The following is a 27,988-nucleotide window of genomic DNA, read 5'->3' on the forward strand; positions in this document are numbered from 1 at the left end:
CAATGTTTTCTACCATGTCAGGGTCAATAGGGATCCAGATAACTCAACTCAACATGCCTGCAGGCTCAAATTCCCTGTAATGGGCTTATTCATCTCATGAAATCAGTAGCATTTTACATGGACCGGTACAATGTTCCCATCAACACATCTTAAGGGAATTCCCTTCCCAGTCTTTTTTTTTCTCTGTAATTAAACCAGCAATGGGCTGTGAAAACAACATTTGTGAGCATAGAAGCAGTAGTTTGGCCATTTTCTGTTTAGCTACGGTCTTGTATATACAACTTGGGCTCAGGTAAACTGCTTCCTAACACCCATTCTACTGTCTTGTGGCCCCATAACTTGCACGTGCATATACTTCTTACAGCTGAATCCCATCTGTCCTTACATGAATGCAAAAGGTGGTACAAGGGTGCTAGTGCAAAAAAAAAAACCCCACAGGTTTAGCAGTGACAACATTTAAAAAATAATCTAACTAACTGAAGTGACGTATTTTCCATCAGTGTTGCAGGCAGCTAGCAGGACGTCGGTTCTGACTGCTGGATGTCCAGCAGTGTTTTGGCTCGAGTCCGCCATGCACGCTCGCGTCACGATCACGTGCCCGGCTCACGTTAATACCGACTCTGAATCACTGAGTCGACACCGCGTTACTTCGGAAGTTTCGGAGCAGTATTTCGAGTTTGCCGTTAATAAACTGGAGCGGTGTTACTCGCGCAGTGCAGCGTGATATTAAGATCATTGTCGCGTGTCTAGCCGAGGTCGCACGCGCCAGGAGGAGGCAGAGGAGTGAGGAGGGAAGAAAAGCCCAACGGTCGGACTACAGCATCGAGCACTACCAGGCCGCGATGGCCGCGGAGGAGCTCTACGAGGTGATTATCGGTGAAATAACAGTTACCGTGTCCGTTAATGCCATGTTAATATCCAGCATTATGTGTGCTTGTCGGTAGTGTCCGGCTGGAAGTGTCCGGGCCTTACAGGACGGCTAGCTGAGCTAACAGAGCTAACAGAGCGCGCTGCGCACCAACCTTCCCTTTCCCTTACGTGGTTTATCTCACCATCTCACTATCGTTTCATAAATGAAAAACTAGGTTTTGAACAGAAGAACGTGAGACCTTAACGTGAAACTTTGGGCTGTCGGGGGAAAGCTGCTAGATTTCGTGTAGTTGCGGTTTTGCTCCTGTCCGTCCTGAGGCGCACACAAAGCAGCGTTCACAAGGCTCCCGAACTTCTCATCCCTGCAGGAGTTTCCCAGCCGAGCCAGAACAATGCGGACAGGATATAACTCGATTTCAGTTTGATTGATTTGATTATTATATTAATACCTGAATTATTGACAAGTCATAAAAGTGAAGTAGACCACATTACAGTACCAGGTACAAACTGACTTTGTGACACGGGTTTTTTCCTGACCAAACTGAACAATATTCAAGTGAGCATATCGCAGCCCTGTTTGTACAGTTACAGAGGCTTCCCGTTCCCTGAGTCAACACTGAAATTATTATTATTATTATTATTATTATTATATAATAAGTCTATTCATCACCCAGCCCTGCCTCTCTGTCTTCCCCCTCACAATACAGCCCTAAAGATGTTGGAAATAATGTGAAATTGAGCATTTAGCGTTAACCCCCCCCCCCCCCCCCCCAAACTCTTAACTCAGCCTGATTTAAATATAATCTTTTTAAGTTAGTCTGTAGATGTATGTCAAAGTATTTTGAGGTCCACTATGAACAAATGTCAATATAAATCCACTGAATACATTTCTTTCTAAGCATATTTGTCATTTTCATATATAGTCCTAGACTGAACAATCCCAGTGTGACTCCAGTGAAAACTTTCAAATTATCTTTTTTTCCCCCTCTCTATATGGGTAGATTATGGTCCAGATTTTCTAATCTCTCATATTATTGTCCAAACTCTAACATCTCATCGCAGCTGGTTCCTCACACATCTGCACAGAACATTAGCTGCTAAAGCGCGGCAGATGGCAGCACCTATACCTTTTGGCTTTTTGAACCTTCAACAGCTGTGGCACTGTTAGCCAAACTCCCAACCTAATTGTAGTCAGAAACTTGTAGCGATGTTGCATTGATTTTCACTTTTATTAACAGGTTGGCTTGCAAATATGACTTTGTTGTTGTTGCTTGCATGGGGTCATACACTTTTGTTGCGTTTGGAAATCTGTCCTATTCAGTCAGTCAGTGATTACAGATATGAGATGTGAACAGTCAATGCGAAGAGATCAGACATAAGCATACAAACAGAACTTGCCTATAAGGAAATTTGAATGTATTCAGAGGGCATGTAAATAAAGAAATTACATACAGCCATGCCTGTACATTAACCTTGCTTGTATGTGACATTCACACAATGAAGTACAAGTTTTCATAATAGTTTATACAAAATTTGTAATCCAATCTTTTAAGTGTACATTATGTTATGATAACCAAAGAGCAGCTGTCAGCCTTATCTTGTGGACATAAACCAAGTGAACAGACATAAATTATATATTCTAATTCTGGGACTGTTTGTTTGGTCCTGTCAACAAAAATGAACCTGTCACAATCTTTTTTGTCCTCCAGTCAGAATTCATAATTCATTTGTCATTCAACAGAGACATAAAGTCGGTCCGTTTAGAAGGTCCTTCTTAATGAAGACTTTAGGAAGTATTTGTGGCGTGTTTGTTAGTATTGGCATACTGCTGAAGTGCAGCTGTTTTGTGCATTATTAGTTTAAGCATTTTGGGGCGTTTGGTGTCCTGCTCCTCTCACTGTGACCTTGAGATTTAATTTCAGGGTGTTTACATCTGTACTGTGTAATGCATCCAGGAGCTCCAGGTTAAACTAAACTGTCATCTCTTCCTCTTCTTTTCTAGGTTGAGGGAATTGTTGGCAAACGTAAGAACAAGAAAGGAAAAACGGAGTACTTGGTGCGGTGGAGAGGCTATGGTTTTGAGGGTGACACGTGGGAGCCGGAGGGAAATCTGGCCAGCTGTGTAGAGTTCATCAGTGACTTCAACAGCCAGCACAGCGGCAGGCAGAGAGAGGGCACCTGTTTACGTTCCACACGCAGGTCCCCAAGCACGGGCCCTGGGTCCAGTAACAACGCACGCAAGCAGATGAACAGGCCTCCACCACATAACAGCAGCCTGAGCTCCAGCCTGGGGAGGACTTCTCCAGCCACCCCGAGTACGCCCATGAACAGCGCTGCAAAACTGCTCCACCCACCACAGAGCGCCCTGGATAACAGGGTGGTGGAGGCCAAGGCAGACACACAGCAGCAGCCTTTTCTGACCAATCAGAGCTTGCGGTGCTCTGGAAGTGTAGCCTACAACAGCAGCAGTGACTCGGCGGGCAGCGTTACTGACTCCGGCCCTGGCCCTGTCCCCATCCCTGCCCCCACCCCTGCTGTTGGTGCTCTGCGTTGCAGTATGGACCTAGCCAAGTCTGGGATCAAAATCCTCGTGCCAAAAAGCCCAATGAACAGCCGTGCTGACTCGGAGGAGTCCCCCAGCGAGGCGGCCCACAGCCTGGAGCAGGGTGGGCAGGAGGCGGACACTGTGCCCCCAGAGGTGGCTGTCCAGGAGAAACCCGTGGGGCTGGTTCTGGGGCCAGGACAGGAGCGGGCACGCATGGGCACGCGACCACGGACACAGAACACCCTGCCAGCACCGCAGGTCCCCATCACACCTGCTGCTGTGCACACACTCAACGGGAAGGGTACGCATTAGAACTGGAGTTATGATGAAAACACAACAGCGTTTACATCAAACATTTCTCTAAAATATGAAAATCAGATGTTTAGCTACAACAGGAAAAAAAAAAATTATATAGTTTTTTTGTCAGTGTATTTCATAATTCATAATTCAAGTTTTGATATGACTGACATTTTTTAGCAATAATGGTATGCCTCAACAAGCCACAGAGATTGTTGGAATGTGCAGTTGCCAAACCTGTAGGTTTGAACTTTCAGGGCAGTGCAGTTATGATGAGAATATAAAATGAAGTTAGGTATTCATAGGAGGAAGAGTGCGGTATTTAAGATCAGCATGGCATTTGTAACATTCAGACTGAATTTCTTGCGGTTTATCAAGGTGCTGCCACAGTTCTGGAGGCCTCGTCAGCCAATGGGGCGGCCCGTCTGCAGAGTGTTCTGGCAGGGGTGGTGCCCACCTTGAGTGTGACGGGTGCCATCGGGAAACGGAGGATTGAGGAACGTTCTGCCTTCGACAAACGTCTGCGGTTCAGCGTTCGCCAGACGGAGAGCGCTTATCGCTATAGAGACATTGTTGTGAAGAAACAGGACGGTTTCACACACATTCTGTTTTCCACCAAAACGTCTGAAAACAATTCACTAAACCCTGATGTGAGTCAAAACATGCTACACTCTCCTGATGCATATTAGTAATGTTTTTTAAATTTACCAGAAGGACATGATTCAAAAATATAGTTCACGTTTTTGACCATATTGATGGTAGCAGATGAGTTTTATCATGTGTTTTCCTAGCAGTAATGGAGTTTGGTTAGTAGTGGAGTTTGTAAGCTGAGTGTTTGGTTAGTGTGCTGTGTATGTATGCTGCAGGTGATGAAGGAGGTTCAGAGCGCCATGGCAACAGCCTCAGCGGATGACAGTAAGCTGGTCCTTTTGAGTGCAGTGGGCAGTGTGTTCTGCTTTGGACTAGATTTCATCTACTTCATCAGACGACTCACAGATGACCGCAAGAGGGAAAGCATCAAGATGGCAGAAACCATAAGGTAAGCCGAACAGGATTCCAGCATAACTTGGTACAGAAATGTTTGGGTTCATAGGCGTTTGGGTTAGGGGTGGTATGCAGAGGTGTTTGGGATAGGGCACTGAATTGTTTGGGTAGAGGGGTTGGGGCACCGAGGTGTTTGGGTACAGAGGGGTTGGGGTCCATAGGTGTTGGGGTCTGTAGGTATTTGGGTTAGGGTTGGTGTGCAGAGGTGTAACATAGTTATATTTTAAATGAATTGAATAAATGAACAAATATAATACACTTTTTCTACACTGGGGAAGTGCATAAGTGCTCTGTGTTCTGAGATATAAAGCCATCCTATTTAACCTGTTTACAAAAACGCTTTCTGATTTCACACAAATGTTGAGGCCCACTGAGTACACTGTAAAGGTTTGGTTATAGAGGTTACATTTTAATGTGTGTAAACCATAATTTTTTGTGTTTGCCATTCATATCAACAGTCGCTTAGCATCGCTACAGCAATAATGTTTAGAGACTCTTAGAGTTAAATTTACCACTTGACTCTAGAATTCCCAATTTCTAGTTGATGGTGCATTAATTTAGAGCTTGCTTGGAAAAAGTAACAAATGAGTATGACTGTGGAGGAGAGGGGCGCAGTTCACATAGCTCACACAGCAGCAGAATGTCATCAATGGTGATGATGAAAACCTTGAAGAGGTGGAAAATAGACGAGGTGGGGAAGAGAAAATCCATCTGTGTGTGTGTACTGACACACTGTCCTCCTCAAACTGCAAATGGTGGTAATGTTTGGTTTCCCTTTGTAAGTCCAACACCTTTCTGATTGACAGATGTTTACAGGATGTTTACAGCACAGCAGTCAATGGCACAGCGGTCAGCTGTACAGCTGTAATCCTTTAGAAAGTCCTCCTCAACCTAAACTGTCCTCACCCCAGGGGGCTGCACTATCTCTGTTTTTGAACATCTTGTTGTAGCAGAGGTCTTATGCCTGTTTTTATAGCTGTTGTCCACCTGCAGGGTTTTAGCTTTATGCAACGTTTTTTTGGGGGTTTTTTTTGTGTGTGCTGCCTGACTCTCCCTAGGATTTCAGATGAGTGTGAGGAGTGATGGATGAGTAAAGGAGTGAGACGTGAAGGACGAATAATGGAGTGAAGGATGAGAAAAGAGGAGTGAAGGATGATGATTTTTTTTAATCTTCAGGACATTTGTGAACACGTTCATCCAGTTCAAGAAGCCGATCGTTGTGGCCGTGAATGGACCTGCTGTTGGCCTCGGAGCCTCCATTTTGCCTCTATGTGATGTGATCTGGGCCAATGAGAAGGCCTGGTTCCAAACACCTTACACCACCTTCGGCCAGACGCCCGACGCCTGCGCATCAGTCACGTTCCCTCACATCATGGGAGTTGCTTCAGTCAGTACATCACTAGCACATTATCCAGTACCCTGTAGCATGTAGACGCAACATACCTGGAAAAAACAATCCAGTCATGTAGAGAATCATGTGACTCAGGTTTTAAAAAGGGGGGTGATGCATTAAAAACATTTAGAAATTGATTGGACAGGGTTCATGAGGAAAATGTGGTTTACGATGAAAGTTTTAGTGGAGTTTTAATGCCTGGACACTTCTCACTCACTGATGCCCCCTGTAGGAAATAGTTTGTCTCAAAATTACACTTAAAATCGTCATTTATTTTACCTCCCAGTATGGTAGAATAGTTACATTAAAAAAAAAAAAAAACCCCATTAAAGTATAATTTTTAAGAATCAACCTCTGGTAAGCATTTCTCCATGTGTTTTGTTTGTTTGTTGTTGTTTTTTAAAGCTGGTTCATATTAAGACAGCTTAATGGCGCCGTGTGTCCCCTGTAGGCCAGTGAGATGTTGCTGAGCGGGAGAAAGCTGACAGCACAGGAGGCGTGTGCCAAAGGCCTGGTGTCCCAGGTGCTCTGGCCTGGAACCTTCACTCAGGAGGTCATGGCTCGTATTAGGGAGCTAGTCTCTTGTAGTTCAGTTGTAAGTCATCTCCGTTCATTTAAAATTGTGTTTCAGTTTAAAATGTACTTCTTTTTTTTTAATGGCATAAAAAAACATTCATACATTTGGTCTCAACTTCATATTTTTTTCTTTTACATTGCATTTCATACAAGATCAAACACAACATCCTTAAAAACAAGTCACTTCAGATCCCACCTACCTGAAAGGATAGTAGTCTGACCTGCCGAATAATACATTCTCAGTAACCTTTATTAGGGATTTTCAGTATTACTGGTTTGTTTGTTTGTAATCTTTGTGCATCCTCATCCATGAGCCTTTTTTCTGTTTTTAATTTTTTTCCCCTTCTTCTTTTCATATTTCATTTTACTTTATTTTTACAATGCTGCCATCGCCGCGGCAACCCTGTAGGTTCTGCGGGAGTCTAAAGCCCTGGTACGGAGCATTAACCGTGCTGCGCTGGAGCAGGCGAACGAGAGAGAGTGTGAGGCGCTAAAGCGGGTCTGGGGATCTCCACAGGGCATGGACTCTATACTCAAATACCTTCAGAAGAAGATCACTGACTTCTGAGGTGATGAAGACTGGTAATTGTAAGATAATTGACCTTTAGGTAATGGACTTTACAAGTGCCTGATGAGAGAGACAAGAATTTTTAATTCGACATAAAAGTAGTAATAATCCTCAGTATTCAAATTTTTCAGTAGTTTGTTGCAATACGGTATTTCTTTGCCTGGATATTTTTAAATTAAGATGCAGATATTATCCCCCCCCCCCCACACACACACAAGGTGTGGATCTTCCTGTTTGTTACTAACAGTGCACTTGGTTCAGGTACTATGCAGAGAACGGATATAAAGAATATTCAGTTCAGGTTAAGATTCATCTTACTTCTGTCCTCGTAACGTTTTGGGATTAAACTTTAATGTGCTTTCTGAAAATGGCTGTAAATCCTTTTTTTTATTCCCCAGTGGTTTGGGGAAACTCTTTATGGCCTTAATGTTATTATATTCCATCTTATGCTTATCTCCACATTAGTCTTTTTTCTTGAAAATTATCTCGACCTCAAGCTATTAACATTTGTACCACAGCTATGTTAAGCTTCCACCTATAGAATGTGTAAAGTTATTTATACTGTTAACTATAGTATTTATTGAACACACAGTGTTTGGGGATATTGTCTTGTGTGTCTTCCCCTATGAATTGGTTTACTGTAAATTCTTATTTGGTTCATCCCCTATTTATAATTGATTATATTATGACAACATAGTTGTTTTTATCATTTATTTTGGAAAGTCCTGTTTTGTTAACTTGTCCGATAGGGTTTTGTAAGTTTGGGGGGGGGGGGGGGGGGGGGGAGGTAAAGTTTAGCTTTTTTTGTAACTTTTTCTACTCTGAAACACTTCAGTCTAATTTCTGGATTTAAAAAAAAAAAGTTGATTAAACTGCTTGAAACTGGTTAAACGTTTCATTTCGCTTCCCTGTGAATAAAAGCATTACATTAAAAAAATTAAAAAAATCAGCAACAGGTTTTGTAACTAGAAATATAGTTTTTGGGGGAACATTTTAATGTCATTCGGAAACCTTATTTTCAAAAACATACATGCTTTCTTGCTGTCAACACCCTCTGTTATTTTCTGCCCACTGTAGACAAAGTACTGGAATCATGTTGGTGTGCACGTCAGCCAAACAGTGGTAGTGATTTTTACACACGTTATCTACAAGCAGGTTTAGATGAATCTGTTACTGTGGTCAGACTAGAAACAGGTGACTCAAAGGACAAACAGCTGAAAAAACTGGACTGACTGTCAAAGGGTGTCTACAGCAAAACAATTTGTTACACATTCAGACCAGCACACGTGTCCAAGTAACTGTAACCATGTCAAAAGTTAGTACGTAATGTGTAGCCAAACATACTGTGAACATGATCGGAATACAGATGACATGCTGGGCCGTACTGACTTGTCCTTAAAGACCGGAGAACAACGGTGACCTTTTGCGACTGGTTTTAAAACCAGTTCTCTGGGAGTTCTCGGCCCGACGTATCTATACTCAGGTTCATTGTATTGTGTCTTATTTGATTATACATATAATTAATAAAAATGGAGGAGCAATTCTAGTTTAATATAGGATGAAATTGTGGAGCAGAGCAAAGTAAAACCCAACATTCCTGAGGAAATCTAAGGAAGTCAGAAACCAAACATTTTGCACATACCGTTTCCTTTTGGCAGGTGTTTTACTAAACAAACATTGCAATTCACTTTAACCAGGTAACTTAATTTCCCTGACTGGTTTGCACACAGATGATGCATTTGGGCCGAGACTTGCTGACACTGACATGACCTTAAAACACAGACCACTGAGCCATGATTACACACCAATCCCTTCAAGCCTCAAACAGCATCTTAGAAGTTCATCTACAGCAGTCCAACTGTCATCACACAGGGTTACTAAGGCCAACCTGCATACTGCACTTCAGCACCAGCAAGAACTAAACTGAATTGCTAGAAAATGGGATATTTAAAAAAACAAAACCACACCACCCCCTTTCCCATCAGTTCTTTCTGCCAACTAAAACTGGTGTGTGTGTAAACCATCCCCATGCATTCAAAATGAAAACCAAAAAGTACTAACTTTAAAAAGGCAAGAGTTTAACCACTTTCAGCTGTAGCTCTACGGGGGAAAGACCAAACGCTTTTCTTGCCTCCTCCGAAGCCAAGTTGTACGTAGTAAAAAAAAAAAATCCTTTAACAGGTGACTAAAACAGGAGACAGAATGGAAGGACAAGGATGGAGCAAGTCCCACAGAAAACAGATCAAAGTGGACGTCTTCTGAGAAGCTGTTAAAGAGTTCTGTAAAAAGGCATCTCCATTTCAGTAAGGTCAGATCTGGCGCTGGAAGCAGGAGATCAGGACCAGTTTGCTGAAGCGATTTCAGAGGTGACGCTGTCCAAAGGCTGCCAGTAGCAGTTCATGAGGGAATCGTAGAGCTCCTCGCTCTGTTCCATGTACTGCTTGTTCAGAGCTTCCACATCCACCTGGGGGTTTGGGTCTGGAGGAAAATAGCAAAAACTCAGTTAATGTGTTCTCAATTAAAATGCATCAATTAATGTGCATCAATATCCATCAGTTAATATCCACCAGCTAATATTCATCAGTTAACAAGAATGAAATCTTTGTTTCCCAAAAATGTTATTACATGTGAAGGGGACAAAGTTGGACCAAGCGATGTTCCTCCCGAGTAGGTGTGTAATCTGTCTGAGTAACCAACTTTACATAATTATTCAAGTACATGAATCTTTAAGTCACTTAGCGAGTCCAATAAAGCAAAACGTTGGATGAACTCCCTTCACAGAAACACGCGATGCTGTTCAACAGTGCGTCAACTAACTGGCAGCTAACAACACTAGCTAGCTAATAAATCCACGGATGGACAGAATGAACCGGTTCTTTTTCTGGGGGTGAGATCAGTTTAGGCTTCTCCTCATGCTCACCACCACCCTGTGATAAGCTACCATGCAGGCTACATTTGAGAAATAATGAAGCAGCAAAACAACCTCTCTCACTGCTCAAAAGGTGAAGTCACGAAGGCTTTGGTAATGCTGGGAAAACTAAATGAACTCCACTGGCCACTGTAGATCTTAGAGATGTGGCTGTGTGTTGATGGGCGGGAAAGGCAGGCATTTTGTGAATCTTGAGAATTGCACCCATCACTCTCTAGAGGAGCTCCATGTAAACATTTTCCTGAAGTCTTATATTATCATTTATTAAGGCATTTCTAGCAGGACTGTGTGCTTATTTTTATAAAATACACAAAGATCCAACATCTCTACACTTCTCAGAAAGAGGTAATTTGTCCCTGGTGCAGCAATACACTTGTACACACCATCCTATTATAGCAGATCAAAGATGCTATACAAATGTATTCTACCAACAGACAGAAAAATGATTCCCTCTATACAATATGGTTAGGGTTTGACATGCATCAAGTTTCCCTCTGCAGAGCAACTAGTAGCATTAACTAGACAAACACAGGGAAACCCAGAGCATTACCTTCATTGTCTTCCTCGACCTCTTCAGCGCCCTCATGTGACTGCTGCAATAATAAAATAAAGAGATTCACAAAAGAGCAGAAGGGAACTGTGATAGCCAAAGCCCCAGTGCACTTCAGATCTGCTCCCACTGTCATGAGTGTTTCAGTTATAGTCAACAGAGGGCTCAGGCATGCTGACCTCCCACCCCTCAGATTTTTCAATTTTGCAGTGGATTTGTTATTAAAGTATATGTGAATATGCAACATTTTGAATAAAATGGAATATTTTATAACTTCTGAAATACTTTTAAATGACATGCAAAGGCTGTTTTTCAAGTCTGAAGTATTTTATCACTTAATTTATGAGCAACTTGTACATAACTATTGAAAATACTTAAAGCTTACAGTAAACACAATATTCTCAGACATGCCCACACTCCTCACCTCTGCAGTTGAGTGCATGTCAGGAGGCATGGGGGGCATTCCCATTGGAGGGGGTGGTCCCATCATTCCATGGGGAAGTGGAGGAGGCGTGGCATATGGGTTATAGCCATAGCTGTAGCTGTTGTACTGATCATAGCCCCAGTGCTGATAGTAATTATTGTAGGGCTGTTGGTAGTACTGCTGCTGGTAGTTGCTATTGTAGTTGTGATTCTGGTTGTGGTAGCTGTTTGATTTATTGCTGTAAATCAAGTCAAAGAAAAATATTTATCAGGTGTGGTTTTGCTAACTGGTTTCCATGTAAACATTTAAATAGTTTTATGCTTAGATGAATTACGTTGGCCAGACAAATCTGTGTAAAACATATATTAATTAAAACAAGCCCAAATTTTTCTGTACGGAAGAAATTATTTAAAAGGACAATTCACACTGCTCCCATATTAACTGACTAAATTAGTACTTATTGTAGGGTAGTGTTTGTTGTTTAACAAACTGTAGAACTTGTTTATAGTACTTATTGTTTAAGATAGACCTTATGCATTTTGTACTTCTAGGTATCAGCATTTATCCTTGTATTCTACAGTATTCTAGTTCATTGGTACGTTTGATTCTAACCTGCTGTACTGTACTTGGATATATTCTATGAGTAAATGACAAAGCACTTTTGTACGTCGCTCTGGATAAGAGCGTCTGCTAAATTCTGTAAATGTAAATTAGCAAAAATCCAGTAAAAACAATTATCACTCGAGTTTTGGACTTGTGGCCCCGTGTCATAAAATAATACTGGAATACAACATGCTCAAAACCAGCACAAGACAAGTTTTTTTAAACCAAAAAAGAGGGAGACAGATCTTTGAATCAGTTTCTCTTCAGACAGGGGGCTTGCAGTTTTGTCCACTTCCTGTAGGTGACAGACGAGGACAGAGGTACCTTTTGTTCACAGCTATGCTTATCCTGATGGGCTTCCCCCCAAGGCCTGCAGCGTTCTGAAACTCCTCCAGGGCCTTCTTCTGTTCACTCTCATCACCAAACTTCACAAAGCCGTAGCCCCTGTGCAGTGTGGGACAACAATCAATCACGAGCACCCCCCGCAAAGTGCTCACATGCCCAAACATGCAGTATATAAACGTATTTCAAAGTTTTCCAAAAAAAACAAAAAAAAAAAAAAAAAAACAAAAAAACAAATTAATTTGATGGTAGAACTTAAACTTTTCTTTTACTTTTAACATGAAGTAGCATCACTTCATATGTGAGTTGCTCTTGCTTACCCTATATGGGGAAAACAATAGTTTTAGCAGATTTGTAACAAACGCAAATCACATCCATGTATAGTGTGGCCTCTTTTGGGGAAAGCAGGATGAAGAAAAAATAAATAAATCGGCTGATAAATTGGATAAAAGGAATTAATCATAAAATCAGTTAAAAGGAGACCCAAGACCTGGCAACAAGCTTATCTTCACTGTACATTAGTAGTAGAGACAGCAGAGCGTGCCACTGTGTGGCAGGGTGCTTCTCTTACCGGGAGTTGCCGTAGGGATCAGTGACAACTTTGGCGCCCTTGCATGAAGGGTATTTTTTCACAAAGAACTGATGGAGCTGATAATCGTCCACTTCTGATGTGAGGTCGCCAACAAAGACCGAAAATTCAGGTCTGTAATGAGGGAAGTAAAAACTCAACAAAACAAGAAAGAGGTTTTGAACTACAGTGGAGTCTCTGCATACTGGCACAGAAATAAAATTCACCAAACCACTGCTCAGGCCACTAAGGACCCCAACCTCTGGGTAAGGTTTCTAACAATCAAATAACTTGAAGACGCTTATAAGAAAAATCAATCAATCTCATAAGAAAAATTATTTCTAGCTTCATAGCAAGGATTTAAAGTGACCATAAAACATGTTGCAGTTACAGTGTCAAGTGTTTAGACCTGCACCTGTTCTGTTGGTAAACAAGGCAAGCTCATCATTCAACAGAATGACAGCTGATGCTGGACAGTTCAGTGACATTTTTAAATAAAGAACTTGTGATCACTAGCTCAAATACTTTAAAATGAAAATGTATTTAAGACCTCTGGGGATCTTCCTATGCTATTTAGGGCTTTAAAGCTTAGCTAAATTAAATTTTCCATCTTTTGCCACACTTTCCCATGACTGCTTAAGGACCTACACATAGTCTGGGTTTCCCCTTGCTTGACACACAAACTAGACACTAGGGGACATGGCGGCCCAGTGCTGGCCTCTTCACTGGTTGCCAGTAAAGTTTAGCATTGATTTTAAAAGTACTCGGTTCTTACTTATGGGATTTGCCACAGTGAAATGCCTGAATACATTTGTGAAATGGTGATTTCCCGCACCAGTAGCAGGTCACTGAGATTTTCTGAAAAAGGGCACGTTCTGGTTCCTAGAACTAAACTGAAGCGAACGGGTGTTGCACGTGCACCTAATCTGTGGAAAAATCTTCCCCTCTAGATCAGACTCTGAAAAGATATGGAATTAGAAATGCCTTAAGACCCACTTTTATTTTCTAGCTATTTTGAACTGTGATCACAGGTAACGTGCTTAATTGGGTTTAATTTCTATTTTACTATTTGAACTTTTGAATTATTTTACTGTGAAGTGCTTTATAGACTTGCTTTTGAAAAGTGCTATATAAATAAAGTTTAATGACTTGCTTGCTTGGGGATCTGGACCCAAGCATTTATAAGGAGCGTTATAAGGAGCGTGATTTAAATCAGCAGGACTGGGAAAATTCACTCACCCGGGCTCAGGCCTTTTGCCATATGTTGCATAGTTCAGCTTGAACTTCCTGGGCTAAAAGTAAAGAGAGAAAGACAAACCATCAAACTACAGAAAGGTGATGTTTCCTGAAGACATATTCTCTGGCAAATAAAGTGAATATCTTTAGAGTAAGAAAACATTTATATGATTACATACCTCCATCACTCAGAACTGCCTTTATCCCATTCGTCAGCTAGTTCCTAACAGAGTTTATTCACCAGCTTCAAACAAAGTCAATTTATAAACAGCCTCAACCACCTTTACTCAGGAAGAAATTAAAGCTGTGTGACTACCAATCTTTCTGTATGGAACTGCTTCTAAACACTTTCATATTACTGTAAGGTGGGGGCCATGCTGGTTAAACTTTCTTATAAAAATCTATAGGCTACAGGCTCCAAGTCAATAAATATGATATAACATGTAAAGTTTAGACTAACAGGGACACAAACTCACTGGATTTGATCCTGGAACCAGCTTCCCATTGAGCCTCTGAACACAGCGGTCAACACTGGCTTCATCTGCCAACTCCACAAAACAATACCCAGCGGAACCTCTGGAGAAAGTCAACAACACATTGGAATCACATATAAAAAGGTAACCTACCACAGGTAACCTACACCTGTCCATTTAGACCTACGAACACTGGTAATCCACACCTCTCCATTTACACCTTGATAGGCTCTATTCAAGGTTTCACTCAATAAGACTTGGATAAAGGGGTGTGGTAATTAGCAGAGATGCACCGATTGCTATTTTCTTGGCCGATGCCGATTTCATATTTTTAAAAAATATGACTGGCTGATTCAGATTTTCTTTCTTCTACGGATTATAAGTGACAGTATACAGAAACATGTTTCTTCAACTATTCTTGTAATAGAGACTTTGTACATCTCAATATATTGTCATAGGTTATAGGACAAACTTTTTCACAAATATCTAAAATAAAGAGCAATATTTTTACTTTTCCAAATGAAAACAAGTGCACTAGGTAATAAATTAAAAATCAAGGTACCTTTGACAAACTTACCCCGTCACTCTGTGTGTGATGATTTTAACGCCATAGGCCGTCTCTCCCATAGTGCTGAAAGCTTGCTTGATGAAGTTTTCATCCATGTATGGGTCTAACTGTAGGGCAGATCATGGTGAGCAAAATATTGCCAATTAAACTTGTCTGACCATTTCTCAGGTGGAATGCATATTCATCAGCTAAACCCACTGTGGCTTAGCGCCAGAGTAACAAACCATTACAAACTACCATTACAAACTTTCACACATGTGCAGGAAAGCGGCCAGAGCACCTCAGAAGTAGAACTACTACTAATAGAGTAGAACTACTAATGTTTGTATAGTGCACAAAACCTCTTTGGTCTAGGATTGACAGAAGCAGGCAACTCTTGGAGCAGTCATAAACTCACACTGCCTAGGAAGATAATCCTCTGGTGGAAGACCTGAATCAAAATGTTTTACATATGATTGATAAAAATCCTTAATTTTTCAAAAAATAGTCTGAATACTAATGTTAGGTAGTATTAAGTGGAACCTAGTCACCATACTCACAGTATCTACTATAATAACATTATCTTTAATGCCAAATTACTTTTGAAGAAACATCACGGAGAATATTATGGTGTGCGCTTCATTACTGCAGCACGGCCCGTGGCCTGGTTTCTGAACAAAAGTGATTCATTTGAGCAGCGTAGTCTTAGTTTGATGACCGTCGCGTGTTTGAGTGGTTAGAGCCACATACGTGCAGCTTTACGAATCCTCACGACACATTCAACTGTTGCGAAATACGCGGCCTTCACACTTTAGCAGTATAATGACGTGGCCGGGAAGCCAATTTAGCTTCAAATACCTCGGGTTTCTTATAGAAAAGGCCATTAAAGCACAGCCGACATGTTTGCTGAAAGAACCAAACCCTGATAGGAGTTTTATTAGCTAGGTTAGCTAGCTCAGGCTGCCTCGCGAGCGGGCGCGAGGGCCCAAACGCAGCGCTAACGAGCTAATAGCTCAGTGTGAAGACACGACGCACATCTCATAAAACCACGCAGTCCCACACACATTACGTTAATTACGCGCAGCTCGCCGATATAACCACGCTTTGAACAGCTACGTGAGCAGTTAAGGGTCCTGAGCGTAAAGGCTAGTCAGCTAGCGCTAGCTTAGCTACCACACGCCGCGAAACTAAAACAACACAACTGTTTAAATAGTGAAGTGAAGTGAAGGCTCTTACATCGCCCATCCATAAGCTTGTCATTCTATTAAACATCTTGTGGATAGAAACGGTACCACTGAAGAGCTGTGAGCGGTACTGAGCAGAACTCGTTTAGTAGACGCAGTTTCAGAGTTTCGCTGACAAACTGGAGCGTTGGTCAAACATGGCGGACCACCGCTTCCTCTTCCTCTTCCTCCTCATCGTCTTCTTCGTTTTCTTTAGGGTTACTGGCGGGTCGCCAACACTCATAGCGCCTCCTATTGAATCCAAATAGTTAACGCAAACGCCCAGCGTAAGTCCCTCGGAGACCCACCCTAAGCCTAACCTGACCGCAGTTGTCTGTGTGCATCGCAAATATTAAGAATTATGCGGTAGAAGCTGGTTAAGTTAAAAACGCTGTTGTATTTATTCTCCTTTATTAATAATAACACTAATTATTGTGTGCCAAATTAAAAACAAAGTAAATAAAAATGACACACATCAAATGTTAGGTTACAGAAAATACGTTATTGGGTATATCTATTCTTTCAGTAAACTGACTGCTAAAATTCTGAATTTTTCCTCTCATGTAATTTATAACTACATTTATATCAAATAAGGAGGGGTTTGTAAAACTTCATTAAGTATAAAAGGATTAAAGAATCACGTGTAAAAATACAGACATACATAAAACCTTGAAATAACGATAACCATATCAGCAGTGACAAAGGTGTTTGACTCATTGCTTTTTAAGTCGTGTGTGCAAGCAGTAGTGTCTGAGATCTGCTGTATAGACAACTCTGGCACCATACCTTTTCAAATAACAAGGTCATCTACCCTCTTGCCTCTGGTGGCAGAGAAAATATGTACTTATGTACCTGTGTCATCATCTTCCCTGGGCATTCCTTCCTCCTGGGGAGGAACACAGAAGCTTCCTCCTTGTTTGTATCAGGTGTGGGCACTTCTCTGTAACTATGGAGAGGGATGAGATGGGTATCTGTGTACGCTCCTGGCTCGCTGTAACCCTTAGCAAACATCTTACAGAGTCAATAATGCTGCACACAGCCAGTTCCACAGGATGTGAAGTTCAGAAACAAATCAATGAAATGAGATACCAGCCCCAGGAACAGTCACAAACCTGAAAATACATGGAGGCTTTATTGTTACAATAATTAAGAACCTGATGGTGACAATGAAGAACCTTACCCCTAACCTTAACCCTCTCACAGTACGAATTATCCCAGTATGAAAAAACAAGAGAATTGGTACTGCTGAAGAGATTTCACTCCCTAATGCCCTCAGACCCTTCTGACACATGCTATCAAACTGGTCTGGGTAAAAATAGCTCTGAGCAAAACGAAGCTACGACTATAAAGCTAAAATAAATTAAAAAAAAAAAAAAAAAAGTTACCCAGTACACAGATGAAATCAAAAGTACTGCCTTGGTTTCACACAAAAATGACTGAATGACCAGAGAACCAAGCTTACACAATGCCCACTTCAGTGTGCTAACACAGAGGAAAGTACCTGATGTTTTTGATCTGATCATCTTCCTAATTTGCTGAGGCAATGTCGAGTCTGTTCTCATCTTTGCTAAGGGGGCAGAGTAATACAGGCTCAGGGGGAAAAAAAAATTGGCAGACTACATCAAACCAATCAGACGTTTTGCAATTTTGAACATTTTATTGAAACGTTTAAAACGTTTCCCATTTTTCTTTTACTAGGCCCACTGCAAGTAACTCTTAGAGCCTAAATACCTTAAAAATAAATAAAAATGAAGAGGAAAAACAATACATTTAGTATTTACTGACAGAAAAGGTACCATAATGGAAAAGTTTCAATCAGTTCATTTATTTTGAACAAACGAGTCATGAACACTGAACAAAAGTACTGACCGAGTGATCAGCTCAAATAGATAGTTCGGCCTCTGGTTTTATTGCAAATTCGCAATACCCTTACTAAGGGTTAAGCTCATTAGATGGCCACGGCTTCAAAAACAATGCGTATCCCTGCAATATCTGACATGGTTGTAAGAAATCATAAGTTGTACTTTCACCAAGTGAAGCTAGCGGAAGCCATTCCAAATTTTTACATCAAAGGCACATTGGTATGACCAAGGTAGCAAGTTAGCAGAGCACACAGTGTTTGCAAGTCAGCAGCAAACAGACTTCACCACCTTCACAAAATGTCAAAATTAATGGCAAGGCATCATAATGAAACAAACAAGCTTTTTTTGAAGGGAAAAAGAAGAAATAAAAACTAATAAATTCCCATGGTGCCAACCAGCATACGTTGTGTGTAATGACATGAAAAGGATCTACTGGTTGACAAATAGGAAACAAAGGATAGTCTGATCCATCTAAAATGCTGATTTACCCACTTCACGCTGTTATATATGGATTGCAAGCAGTAAAGACATGCAGATAATGTGCATCTCTATCAAAACGATGCACCCATGACGTTTTGGGAATGCTCCAAATGCCCTACATTCACTAAGGCTCAAATTAAGTCTCCATTTTCTGTTTATTTTTGTGGTGTTTTTGTCCAGTAAGGCAATTTATATCTATAGGAATGGTGACGAGTATAATTCCAGCATTTAACATTTTCCTGCATTCCCATCTTCACAGTATGAAGACATCATTCTCTGCTTTTGGTATTTTGCCAAGGGACATGATGGGAAATGAAGATCTGTTACATCTTTAACACACTTACAATCACCTAAGCAAAGAGATGCATTTTTTCTTATTCAAGAGGTCAAACAGTTTCTATCCCCTGAAAATCATATACAGATTAAACGGAGAAGAAATGTGAAGAACACCACAATGTATGGAATGTTGGTGGCTACTGTAATCAGTACATGAGAGAAAAAGACTTCGCCATCATGTACATCACAAATAAAAAGGTCAAACGTGATGCAAACCGAAAAGCCTCAAAGATACTTGCACATGTCAGCTGATAAACCTTCTGGTAGGAAAAATGAAAGAAAAAAAAAAAAGGTCAAATAAATAGATGCATACATGATAAAAAAGTATAATTTATTCTGTGACATAAAGCTTTTTGTAACTGCCAAACAAGCTTCTGACTTGCTTTTCACCCGAGCTTCACCGCTCCGTGCTTGCTCGGACGCCGCCCACACATTATTGTGCAATAACTGGCCCGGACCCTCCCACTGAGCCTTTATTTACAACTCTTGTTTGCAAATTCTCGTTGGTAGCAGCACATTACAAACAGGACATCTTTTCAATTAATTTTTTTTTTTATTTAAGAAAACTGAAGAGCCCCCTTTTTTACTCCACCCATCAGAAAACTTCAGAATGGAATATTAAGGAGAGAAGTTCTAACTCACAGTGGGGGCAGTAAAAAACAAACAACAAAAACAAAACCAAGTAAAGCAATCAGAGAGGTCTTCCTCAGTCTAGACACACATATGGCAGGATATTCAGTTTGGTCTCATCACCATGAGAATCCAAAGATATACACTCTGTCCAATCATACCAGTTGCCCTTGGTGTCATAGCAACCGTTCACCCCTGGCCAGTGCTCTGTGTGTATTCTCTGAAGGTCCTCTTGCATCACTTCCCGACTAACTCCCGGAAGTTCAGTGTTCGAGCTACTTGGTACTAAAACATGTGTCTTTCTGGACTCTCTAACATCATGTTCCTCTCGTTTCAAATATTCAGTCATGAAAAAGTGAGCCCCATGTGTCTGTGTCCCAGAGGAAGTGAGAACGTTACTCTGAAGGCTAAGGTAAGATTGAATGATTTCGTTTCTGGACAGCTCTTTCCAGTTTGTCTGCTGGAAGGGACTGGCAACCGTCATGGGTTGCTTCTGTTGCGATATCTCAGTTCTTGAAGGTTCTTGAAAAACTGGTGGCCCCTGGCACTCCTCTTCTTGGTGAGATTCCTTGGGAGTAAGGGGCCTGATCTTTCCCGTCACCGGGTCAAAAGTCAATCTGCGTTCTTTTAAGCGCACAGGCTTGGTCCTGTCCTCTGAGGACTGCCCTTGAAGATTTACCATATAGTCTCTGGACCTGTACTTCTTTCGTTTTTTGTTAGAGGTTATTCCTTCGGAGCCACCTTTAGTAACCTCAGAGAAACAGTGTCTAAGAAGCTCTGAGGTCTCCTGTGTGGTACTGCTGTGCAGGGTTTGAGATGTTCTCGCTTCCGATCTGTGCAAGGGCACCGAGTCTTCCAGCTCTATGGGCGATGGACCATCAGCATGACACACTTGGGACGGGGAAGTTAAAGGCAGAAGAGAGGGCACTTGGGCAGAACTGGGAGAACGCGGGCTCAGGAGAGCCCCTTTTGGTGCATATGTTGAAGACCTCTTAGCCACTGTCTCATGCATCACATTACGTGGACTCACAGTGGAGTACTGTGGGTTACTGGAGGGACATCTGTCCCCACCCTCTCCCTCTAGTCTCGTTTGCTGCTGTAACACTGATGTCTTAAGTAAGGAGGAAGTGCTAGGACATTTGCTGAGCCCAGGAGAGCTTGGATGAGGTTTAACTGCATTTACAGGGATTTTGCTTTGTCTGTCAATGTCAAGATGCTCTGGGTGGTTTCTGTCAGAAGGTGCATCATCTTGCTTTTCTAGGACAGGATCAGCGCTTCCATCAATTCCATTTGATGGTGGGGTGGAAGAAAAAACAGGCTCATACGAGAATGTTTTATGCATTTTAGATGGTAGGTGTGGACTCTCTCTTTGCTCCCCCCTGTGTTTTCGGCTTCTTGATTTCTCTGCCACAGGCAAGCAAGTATTGTGGATGTCATTTCTGGTTTTGAGTTCGGGAGCGATCTTGCTTGCTGGCGGCACAGTTGAAGGCGTGTCTGTTCGGCAGGGATGTGAACTGCCATTGGCTGAGCCTGAACCAGTCTGCACTCCTCGACATGGAGTGTCACTCTGGCTGGGTTCAATCAGCTTTTGCCAGTTTCGAAGAAGTTTCTTGGCTCGTTTGGCAAGGTCTTCATCTTTTGTCTTTTTTCTCACATCATTAATAAGCTTTCCGAGTCGGGTTTCCTGCATTGAAAAGGAAATACATCAAAAGAATATATCACTCAGTGGATTAATAAGGTCATCTGATAATGTAAACAAATTCAGATTGTTCTAGGACATCAGGGGGAAAAAAGGTAATTTGATGTGCTGTGAACATTGATTTTTTTTCCTACATTCAAAACATTCATTGAAATTTTTAATAATGGTCATTTTAAGCTCTAAATATGCACTGTAGAGTTGCATAAGGCTCATTATAATCAGTGTGCACAGACAAACAGCCATGTACTTAACCAATCTAAGAAATGTGAAAAATGTCTTGGAATCTGTTGAGAAAGACAGGTGTGGACTCTAAATGGCATCTGCATCTAAAACCTGGGATTACCTGATATAGGTTTTATTTTGTAGACTTCACTTTTATATGATACTTCACACAAAGCCCTACATTTCCCTCAGCCCCAGGATAACACATTTGTAAACATTATTTAGCTATGAAAGCACATCATAGCTAGCACAGCAATTAAGAATAAGAGCATTAAGTGTACATCTGCCCACTGGTGACACTTTCCACCTACATGCTGTGTGCGTTTGTGTGTGTGTTTTAAAACTCATAATAAGTAAAAGACAAACACATTTACTCTGTAGGATTTAAGCTATATTTACAGCCGTGCTGTTTGGGCAAAAAATAGCCTAACAATTTACAAAATTCCAACCTAAACACATTGTAAAGAAGCCCAAAGATTCTAGGAACAGTCAAAATTCAGGAGACAGACCAGGGAATTTTATTTCTTAGTTCTACCTTAGAGCCGAATGCAAGTGTGCATCTCTGTTGTACTCTAATCATAACAATTATGAACTTGATCTAAATGGACAGAGGGCTACAGCACATAGCTAAATACCTATTAGGCTAAAACTTAAATGCTTGACTATCTTTGATTTTAAAGTTAATTTGTAAAGTAATTAGTGCACACTCTCTCTAGATGAGAAAGCTAGTAACCAAAACATGGCCCATAACCCAAAAGGTAAGAACTAATCCACAGTACAGAGACCAGACCATAAGTGTGGAAAAACACTACAACTCCAGAGTTGACAGCTACGCACATACCTGCTACAACTGTCCTTAGGGTCATGTTACCAAACTTAAATTACTGGCATTTTATTTGACAGTTCTCTACTGCATCTGTTTGTTTTAATTAAACGTGTGCTTTTTCCTTAAGTCGGTTAATGTACAGCTCAGCCAGTACTGCAGAAGCAGAAATATGAGAGATAGGAGTCTGAAATGACTCCAAGTCCTTTCATTGTGCATTTCAAGGGCAGTACTGAAGGTAACTGCTATTAAATGCATTGACAGAATCTTTTGCTGTTACATAATAATGCACATCACCCACTCCTGTAATTACACATCTAAATTAGCTTTTTTAGACAGCATAAAGGAGTTGCATCAGGGGATTTAAAATAGAATTACACTATATGCTTTAAATGGAAAATGACAAGATATTAAAGTATTACCAACCTCAAGTGCTTCTTTGGTGATTGGGTATTTCTCCAAGTTGGTGATAACATCAAGTACTGCAACCATGTTACAGATCTGAAGAAGATTGAAGATCAGCACAGATTTTTAAGCACACTTACACTACAGATAGACGTACAACTCTAGAACAATACCAGCAGTTCACACTTTTCACATTCTGCCAATGTCAATGCAATAAGTGCCAATCCATACAACATTACAATACATTGTGCTGGACTGTCAGAAGCTTTTCATAACAGATGCTGGATGATAATAGTCCACGACGGCACGACTGTTACTACCAGGAGTGCAGTGGGACTATTCCCAGGGGCCACTGGGAGAGCCAAAGCGGGTGTGATTTACGTAAAGAAAGTGTGAGATTTAAGTAGTGTAACAAGCATTCAGATCCTGAACTGTGAACCAGAACATCCTCAGATTGGTCATCGCGCCAATCACAGAAACGCATCCGTCCCCAGGAATAAATGTAATGACAACCGGGAAAGCACAACAGTGAACTTCATTAAAGCTTTAAATGTTCTTGTTCCACTATCCATTTCTCCTGCCACAGCCATGTGTTTAGAATGTAGTTCACAAAACCCAGCAATGCAGTGGTTGTTCAGCAGTGTTGGACAATACGGAACAAACTTGTAAAATGTGTTTCACAAAAACGAATCCTACAAAACATTAAAGCTATATTAATACATGTTTTTAGCTTAGAAATGGACATACAAGGTATATGGCAGATATTTATAGAACTATCTTAGGTCTATAAAAATGAACATAATATGAAGATACAGTGTGTGTTCATTTTTGGACAAAATTCAATTATATTTTCAAACATTGCAATGCCCTAAACCCGGCTTGATGTAATTTTTTTTTTATTGTCCACTGCTGTGTGAATAGTTCCTTCAGGCACTTCTGTGCATTTAAAAATAAATTTCTGAATTGTGCCAAAGTAACTGAACCAAATCTGAAGTTTTAGATTTCACAAAGCACTGAATCTATAGGATCTGCACTTGCACTCAGCACATAAATGGGTAGGGCAGGGGTAAGCACGCGTGGACAGGCAGCACATAGAAGGGCAGTGTAGGAGTAAGCACTTGTGTACGCAGCACAAGGAAGCTTTGGAAAGGGGTAAGCATGCATGGCCATGGAGGGAGATGTTTTGAACAAGGGTTTGGACGAAGCACTGGAATTAATGGGACAGGGAGCATGCCATGGGTGGTCAAAAAACAATTACCGCAGCTTTAAGACAGACATGTAGGATTTATGTAACCTTTTACAGTTAATCTTTTAATAAAAAACTCTAGTGAAGGCTCATCCATGAATCTTAGGTACTGGAAGACACTAAGATAGCCATCGAATCTAGTCAAATCTACTCTAGTTAAACAAGCAATATGCATTGCATTCTCACAGCAATCGTTTAGCCAATATAGATAGTACATTACTATGTTAGTAAGCCTTGAAAACACTTCAAAAACAGCCTTTTCATGTCAGGACACAGAGATGATAAATTTAAATCTAAAGATCTAAAAATCTAAAAATGAAGACTTTGTATACTGAGGTTTAAAAATATTTAAATGTTTTTATATAAAACAAAAACATCAGAAACTCACAATTACATGAAAAAAAAACAAACAAAAAAACAATTGGTCTATATCAGCTAAAATTAATTAAAACAAAGTTTGCAGGTCATCTCCCAGCCTATACTATAGTTACTACATAACAAAAGACACAGGATCCATTCACATTACCAAACTGAAGCGTTCAAATTGGGATTTTTTTTGCCTTAATGTGACTCAAGTGGTTTTTTTTTTCAGGACTATATGAACACACAAATTAATTCTTTTCCAGTCGAATTTGAGTCACTTACATACATCAATTGCAATTATGAATGTGAACTCTCAAGTTAGGCAATCTGACCTCAGCAAAAAATCAGAACGTAGACATACACTGCTTTCTAACTGCCATCATGGACACCAGGAAAGAAATTTTAGGTGTTTTAGGGGTCCAAGTGAAAGTTGGACAGGCTAATAAAGAAACAAAGCAGGCTAATAAAGAAACATCAGAATTATTGCTTTTAACAGTACTTTTGAAAATGAGTATTTGATTTGGACCTGCCCCAACACACCCAATGACATCCATTCTACTATTACTTCATTCCAGTTATACATTTTTATGCTACTACTCTCCATTTTGTGGGTTTATATAAAACTGGTTTCTCTCATATGGTAACAAAGTAAACGTCACATTTAAAATGACTTCCTAGGGGGAATCCGTGTTAAACATATTCATACTGATATATCAGCACAAGCCATACGTACTCTATCTGGTACCTAAATGACCTGCACTTTGCACTGATGAGCTTTGCATATAGATATCAGCATCTGACTAACAATTCATCCTTGCCTTACATTTTCCTGTGGAATTTCTATGCATTCTTATGGTTCAAAATTGCAACCAGACCCCACCCCACCAAAACACACACATAATAAGCGAATATTTTGATGGATGTAAAGCCAATTAGGTCAAACTAATAACACAGCAGGTATGGAGCCACCTATGATAACTGTAGTGTGTAGTCTATGCTTTCTGTTCTGCTGCTGGGGAAGGGGTCTTCTTTAAACATATAAAGAGCTATTAATATAGTTATAACTGTCAGGACGTGTAAATGGGAGCCAGAGTAAACACTTCTCCAGCAAAGCGCTCACTGAGGGTGATCATGAGCTCCTTTGGGATAATTGGATGATGCCAGTGTACTGTAGCTGTGTATTTTCTCCCTAATGTGAACACACTCATCTGCACACATTGCAATTATATGGCATAAGACCACATTACAATCTGAGCTACTAGAGGTGGGTCCAACAACATTTCGAACAATTCACACTGTGAACACTCCCAATACAAATAAGACTTACACTTAATTCAAAGTGTAATGGGGTCACAAACTGTCAGTCAGTACTTCAGTGCAGCAACATGGAAACTGTTACTGCCTTCCTTAACTGCCCAAGTTAAAATATCTTGCCCAGAGATTATTGGTCTGCTCTCAACTAGCCTGTGACAGACAGATCTGAGCATTCAGTTGAGCCAACAATTAATAAAAAATAAAATGTTGGCATTATTAAATATTTTTAAACATTAGCATTGGCATTCATCAAAATTTGGTGTTCCTGATGCAAGGGCAAAATGCTCCATTTCTTAATAGTTTTTAGGATCCACTTTAAACTGTTAGCTCTGCTTGTTAACAATGTCTTACTATTCACCTGTTCTCCAAGTTCCCTGCACTAATGGCAATTAGGTTTCAGCATGAATGTTGGCTTTAGATTTAAGATTGGTGGTTAATTGGAGAAAAAGGCTCTGAATAATCTTAATGACTTGTCATTCACAGGTATGAAAAAACAGCAGCTCACTGTAAGGTAAAAGAGGGCCTGTGTATATAGTCTAAACTTTACCTAATCTTTGTAGTTTGTTTTTCACAGAAGATGATGCTAACTTTCTGCATCCCCTACATCCAAGTCAAACTCAATTTATCCATAGCAAACACATTCTTAACATGCATAGGCAGAGGTATTTAACACTTCTGTTAAAACACGTGGTAAGCAGCTTGGACTTCTGTACCAGAAAAGCTCCCACCCTCTGCGGGTCTTCTTTAAACTTCCTGGAACATGAATTAAAATCCCGTCGTTAAAGCCAGCCTAGGTACACAAGCTTTCTAAGCTAACGACACCAAAAAGGCGATGGCATGGGCCATTACAACAGAAGAAAACTTCCAACGCCACACAATGTGTGAACTTCCAACAAAATATTTTCTCTTTTTTCCACCCGTGTCTTACATGAGTGTACTTTCATGTTAAAAATGGGAAAGCAAGATCTAATTACTAGCACCTAGTTAATTAGCTAGACAGCGAGCTGTATTCCCCAATCTGACAGCACTCATGAGGGAAGTGCCGCTTAAGGTCTGTAACGCTCAACACTAATAATCGTTTCATCTGGCTAATAATCACTGCAACATAGACTTTCATATCGAATTATCTACCTAGGTTACATACATTTAATCAGCAGATTTGAAAGGTGGCGAACTTCTAAGACAGTAACGGCACTGCTGGCCTTCTCCACTCACAGCCACTAGCCTAAGAGGTTATATACAGAAAGAGCTTTTAGTTATCCGTTATTTACAGAGTTCGGAGTGTCAAGCTGTTTTTAAAATATTTTAATCTAGATATCGTTAACCTAGCTAGTTAGCTACGAACTCGGAGAGATGAGTTAACTAGCTAGTTAGTAAGTGACTTGCAAACCCAGCTAAGCCAGCTAACCGTAGCTAGCTAGCAGGTCGAGAGCTCGGCTAGGCTAGGATAGGCTAACTTAGTCAGTGTGCAAGTCGTGTAGCCGTATGAGAACACGGTGATATTAACGTCGCGTTCAACATTAGCAGGTTAACAGATTATCGGCAGGTTAATAACGGTAGTTCGCACGGTGCTAGGCTAGTGGGCTAACGCGATCAACTCAACGCCCCGTCCGTTAACTTCGGCTAGCAGCTAAGATAGGCTAAGATAGCTCTTTAGCCTAACCAGCCATCTTATTTTAACTATAAAACGCGACTACTGACACAGCTTCTACCACATAAGCAGAGTTCAGAACACCTGCGTTGGATATTCGCCTGTGAAGTAAAGCCCTACGTGTGCTGCAGGAGCTCCGCTAGGCGGGCGGCGGGGTTTGCTCACGTTGCTCTGGCCGTCCACGGCCTGCAGCAGCCGGTCTCTCATCTGCTGCGGGGTCGCTGAACCCGTTGTCATTGCCTAGTCGGGGCGAATCGGCCGACGGGGGAAAAATCCTCCGGATTCAGGGGGTGCGTACACTGCAGAAACTCACAGACCAGTGTGGATGTTGAAGAGATATCGGTACCGCATGTCTCAAACGTGAGCGCTGGTGTTTAAGTTTATAAACGTTTTCGGTTGGATCGCGAGGATTCGGCGGGTGTCGCGTCTCTTCGCCTCATAGCGTCGAGTGACTCGGACCACAGCGCGCCCTCGGTGCATTATGGGAGATCGCAACTCTGGAAACGTCATTACGTAAGCGCGCTAGCGTTCAATGTGCCTGCGTTTCCATGCGGTCGGTGTGATGACAATAGTTGTACTATCCAAAATAAGTCGAATGTGCATGCGCAGAACATGCACTTGCGATGCAATACCAAAAAGAGTACCCGGGCGAAGGACAAAGAGTGCGACGCCCCCCTTGAAGAAAGAAAGGACGCGTCATTAATCAGAACGAACAGTAGGTGTCGCTGCATGGACACTTTTCTTGGAATGTCCCAAATTTGAAGAGTGA

The 27,988-nt window shown here is 41.1% G+C and overlaps 3 protein-coding genes across 3 annotated transcripts; 1 reads left to right on the top strand and 2 right to left on the bottom strand.

Annotated features, from left to right (window-relative positions):
• The first annotated feature begins 574 nt into the window (after positions 1 to 574).
• cdyl (chromodomain protein, Y-like) lies at positions 575 to 8,071 on the top strand. Its single transcript, XM_027022293.2, has 7 exons — positions 575 to 866; positions 2,873 to 3,716; positions 4,091 to 4,362; positions 4,579 to 4,751; positions 5,933 to 6,143; positions 6,601 to 6,744; positions 7,135 to 8,071. Exons 1-7 carry the CDS (start codon positions 843 to 845, stop codon positions 7,291 to 7,293), a joined length of 1,827 nt encoding a protein of 608 aa, XP_026878094.2. The 5' UTR covers positions 575 to 842; the 3' UTR covers positions 7,294 to 8,071.
• Positions 8,072 to 8,265: 194 nt separating this feature from the next.
• Positions 8,266 to 16,375, bottom strand: trnau1apb (tRNA selenocysteine 1 associated protein 1b). Its single transcript, XM_027022295.2, has 9 exons — positions 16,202 to 16,375; positions 14,996 to 15,093; positions 14,422 to 14,521; positions 13,949 to 14,001; positions 12,713 to 12,844; positions 12,124 to 12,243; positions 11,197 to 11,434; positions 10,773 to 10,815; positions 8,266 to 9,771 (listed from the first exon to the last, which is right to left on the bottom strand). The coding sequence occupies exons 1-9, from the start codon at positions 16,235 to 16,237 to the stop codon at positions 9,629 to 9,631; spliced, it is 963 nt and encodes a 320-aa protein (XP_026878096.1). The 5' UTR covers positions 16,238 to 16,375; the 3' UTR covers positions 8,266 to 9,628.
• A 1,618-nt stretch (positions 16,376 to 17,993) lies between these two features.
• crsp7 (cofactor required for Sp1 transcriptional activation, subunit 7) lies at positions 17,994 to 27,662 on the bottom strand. Its single transcript, XM_027022292.2, has 3 exons — positions 27,385 to 27,662; positions 22,667 to 22,741; positions 17,994 to 21,180 (listed from the first exon to the last, which is right to left on the bottom strand). Exons 1-3 carry the CDS (start codon positions 27,454 to 27,456, stop codon positions 19,573 to 19,575), a joined length of 1,755 nt encoding a protein of 584 aa, XP_026878093.2. The 5' UTR covers positions 27,457 to 27,662; the 3' UTR covers positions 17,994 to 19,572.
• Positions 27,663 to 27,988: the final 326 nt, after the last annotated feature.

The sequence above is a fragment of the Electrophorus electricus genome, chromosome 7 (assembly GCF_013358815.1).
Source record: "Electrophorus electricus isolate fEleEle1 chromosome 7, fEleEle1.pri, whole genome shotgun sequence".
Classification (NCBI taxonomy): Eukaryota; Metazoa; Chordata; class Actinopteri; order Gymnotiformes; family Gymnotidae; genus Electrophorus; species Electrophorus electricus.

What these genes read in the sequence shown, in the direction of transcription:
- cdyl (XM_027022293.2), top strand. Translation starts at nt 843, where the DNA reads ATGGCCGCGGAGGAGCTCTACGAG. An exon ending in CCGCGGAGGAGCTCTACGAG is followed by an intron (nt 867 to 2,872) that starts GTGATTATCGGT and finishes CTTCTTTTCTAG; the next exon opens with GTTGAGGGAATTGTTGGCAA. An exon ending in GCACACACTCAACGGGAAGG is followed by an intron (nt 3,717 to 4,090) that starts GTACGCATTAGA and finishes CGGTTTATCAAG; the next exon opens with GTGCTGCCACAGTTCTGGAG.
- trnau1apb (XM_027022295.2), bottom strand. Translation starts at nt 16,237, where the DNA reads ATGTTTAATAGAATGACAAGCTTATGGATGGGCGAT. An exon ending in GGCAAAAGGCCTGAGCCCGG is followed by an intron (nt 12,845 to 13,948) that starts GTGAGTGAATTT and finishes CCCTCATTACAG; the next exon opens with ACCTGAATTTTCGGTCTTTG. An exon ending in ACATGCACTCAACTGCAGAG is followed by an intron (nt 10,816 to 11,196) that starts GTGAGGAGTGTG and finishes TTATTATTGCAG; the next exon opens with CAGTCACATGAGGGCGCTGA.
- crsp7 (XM_027022292.2), bottom strand. Translation starts at nt 27,456, where the DNA reads ATGACAACGGGTTCAGCGACCCCGCAGCAGATGAGAGACCGGCTGCTG. An exon ending in CCGTGGACGGCCAGAGCAAC is followed by an intron (nt 22,742 to 27,384) that starts GTGAGCAAACCC and finishes AATCTTCTTCAG; the next exon opens with ATCTGTAACATGGTTGCAGT. An exon ending in TCACCAAAGAAGCACTTGAG is followed by an intron (nt 21,181 to 22,666) that starts GTTGGTAATACT and finishes TTTTCAATGCAG; the next exon opens with GAAACCCGACTCGGAAAGCT.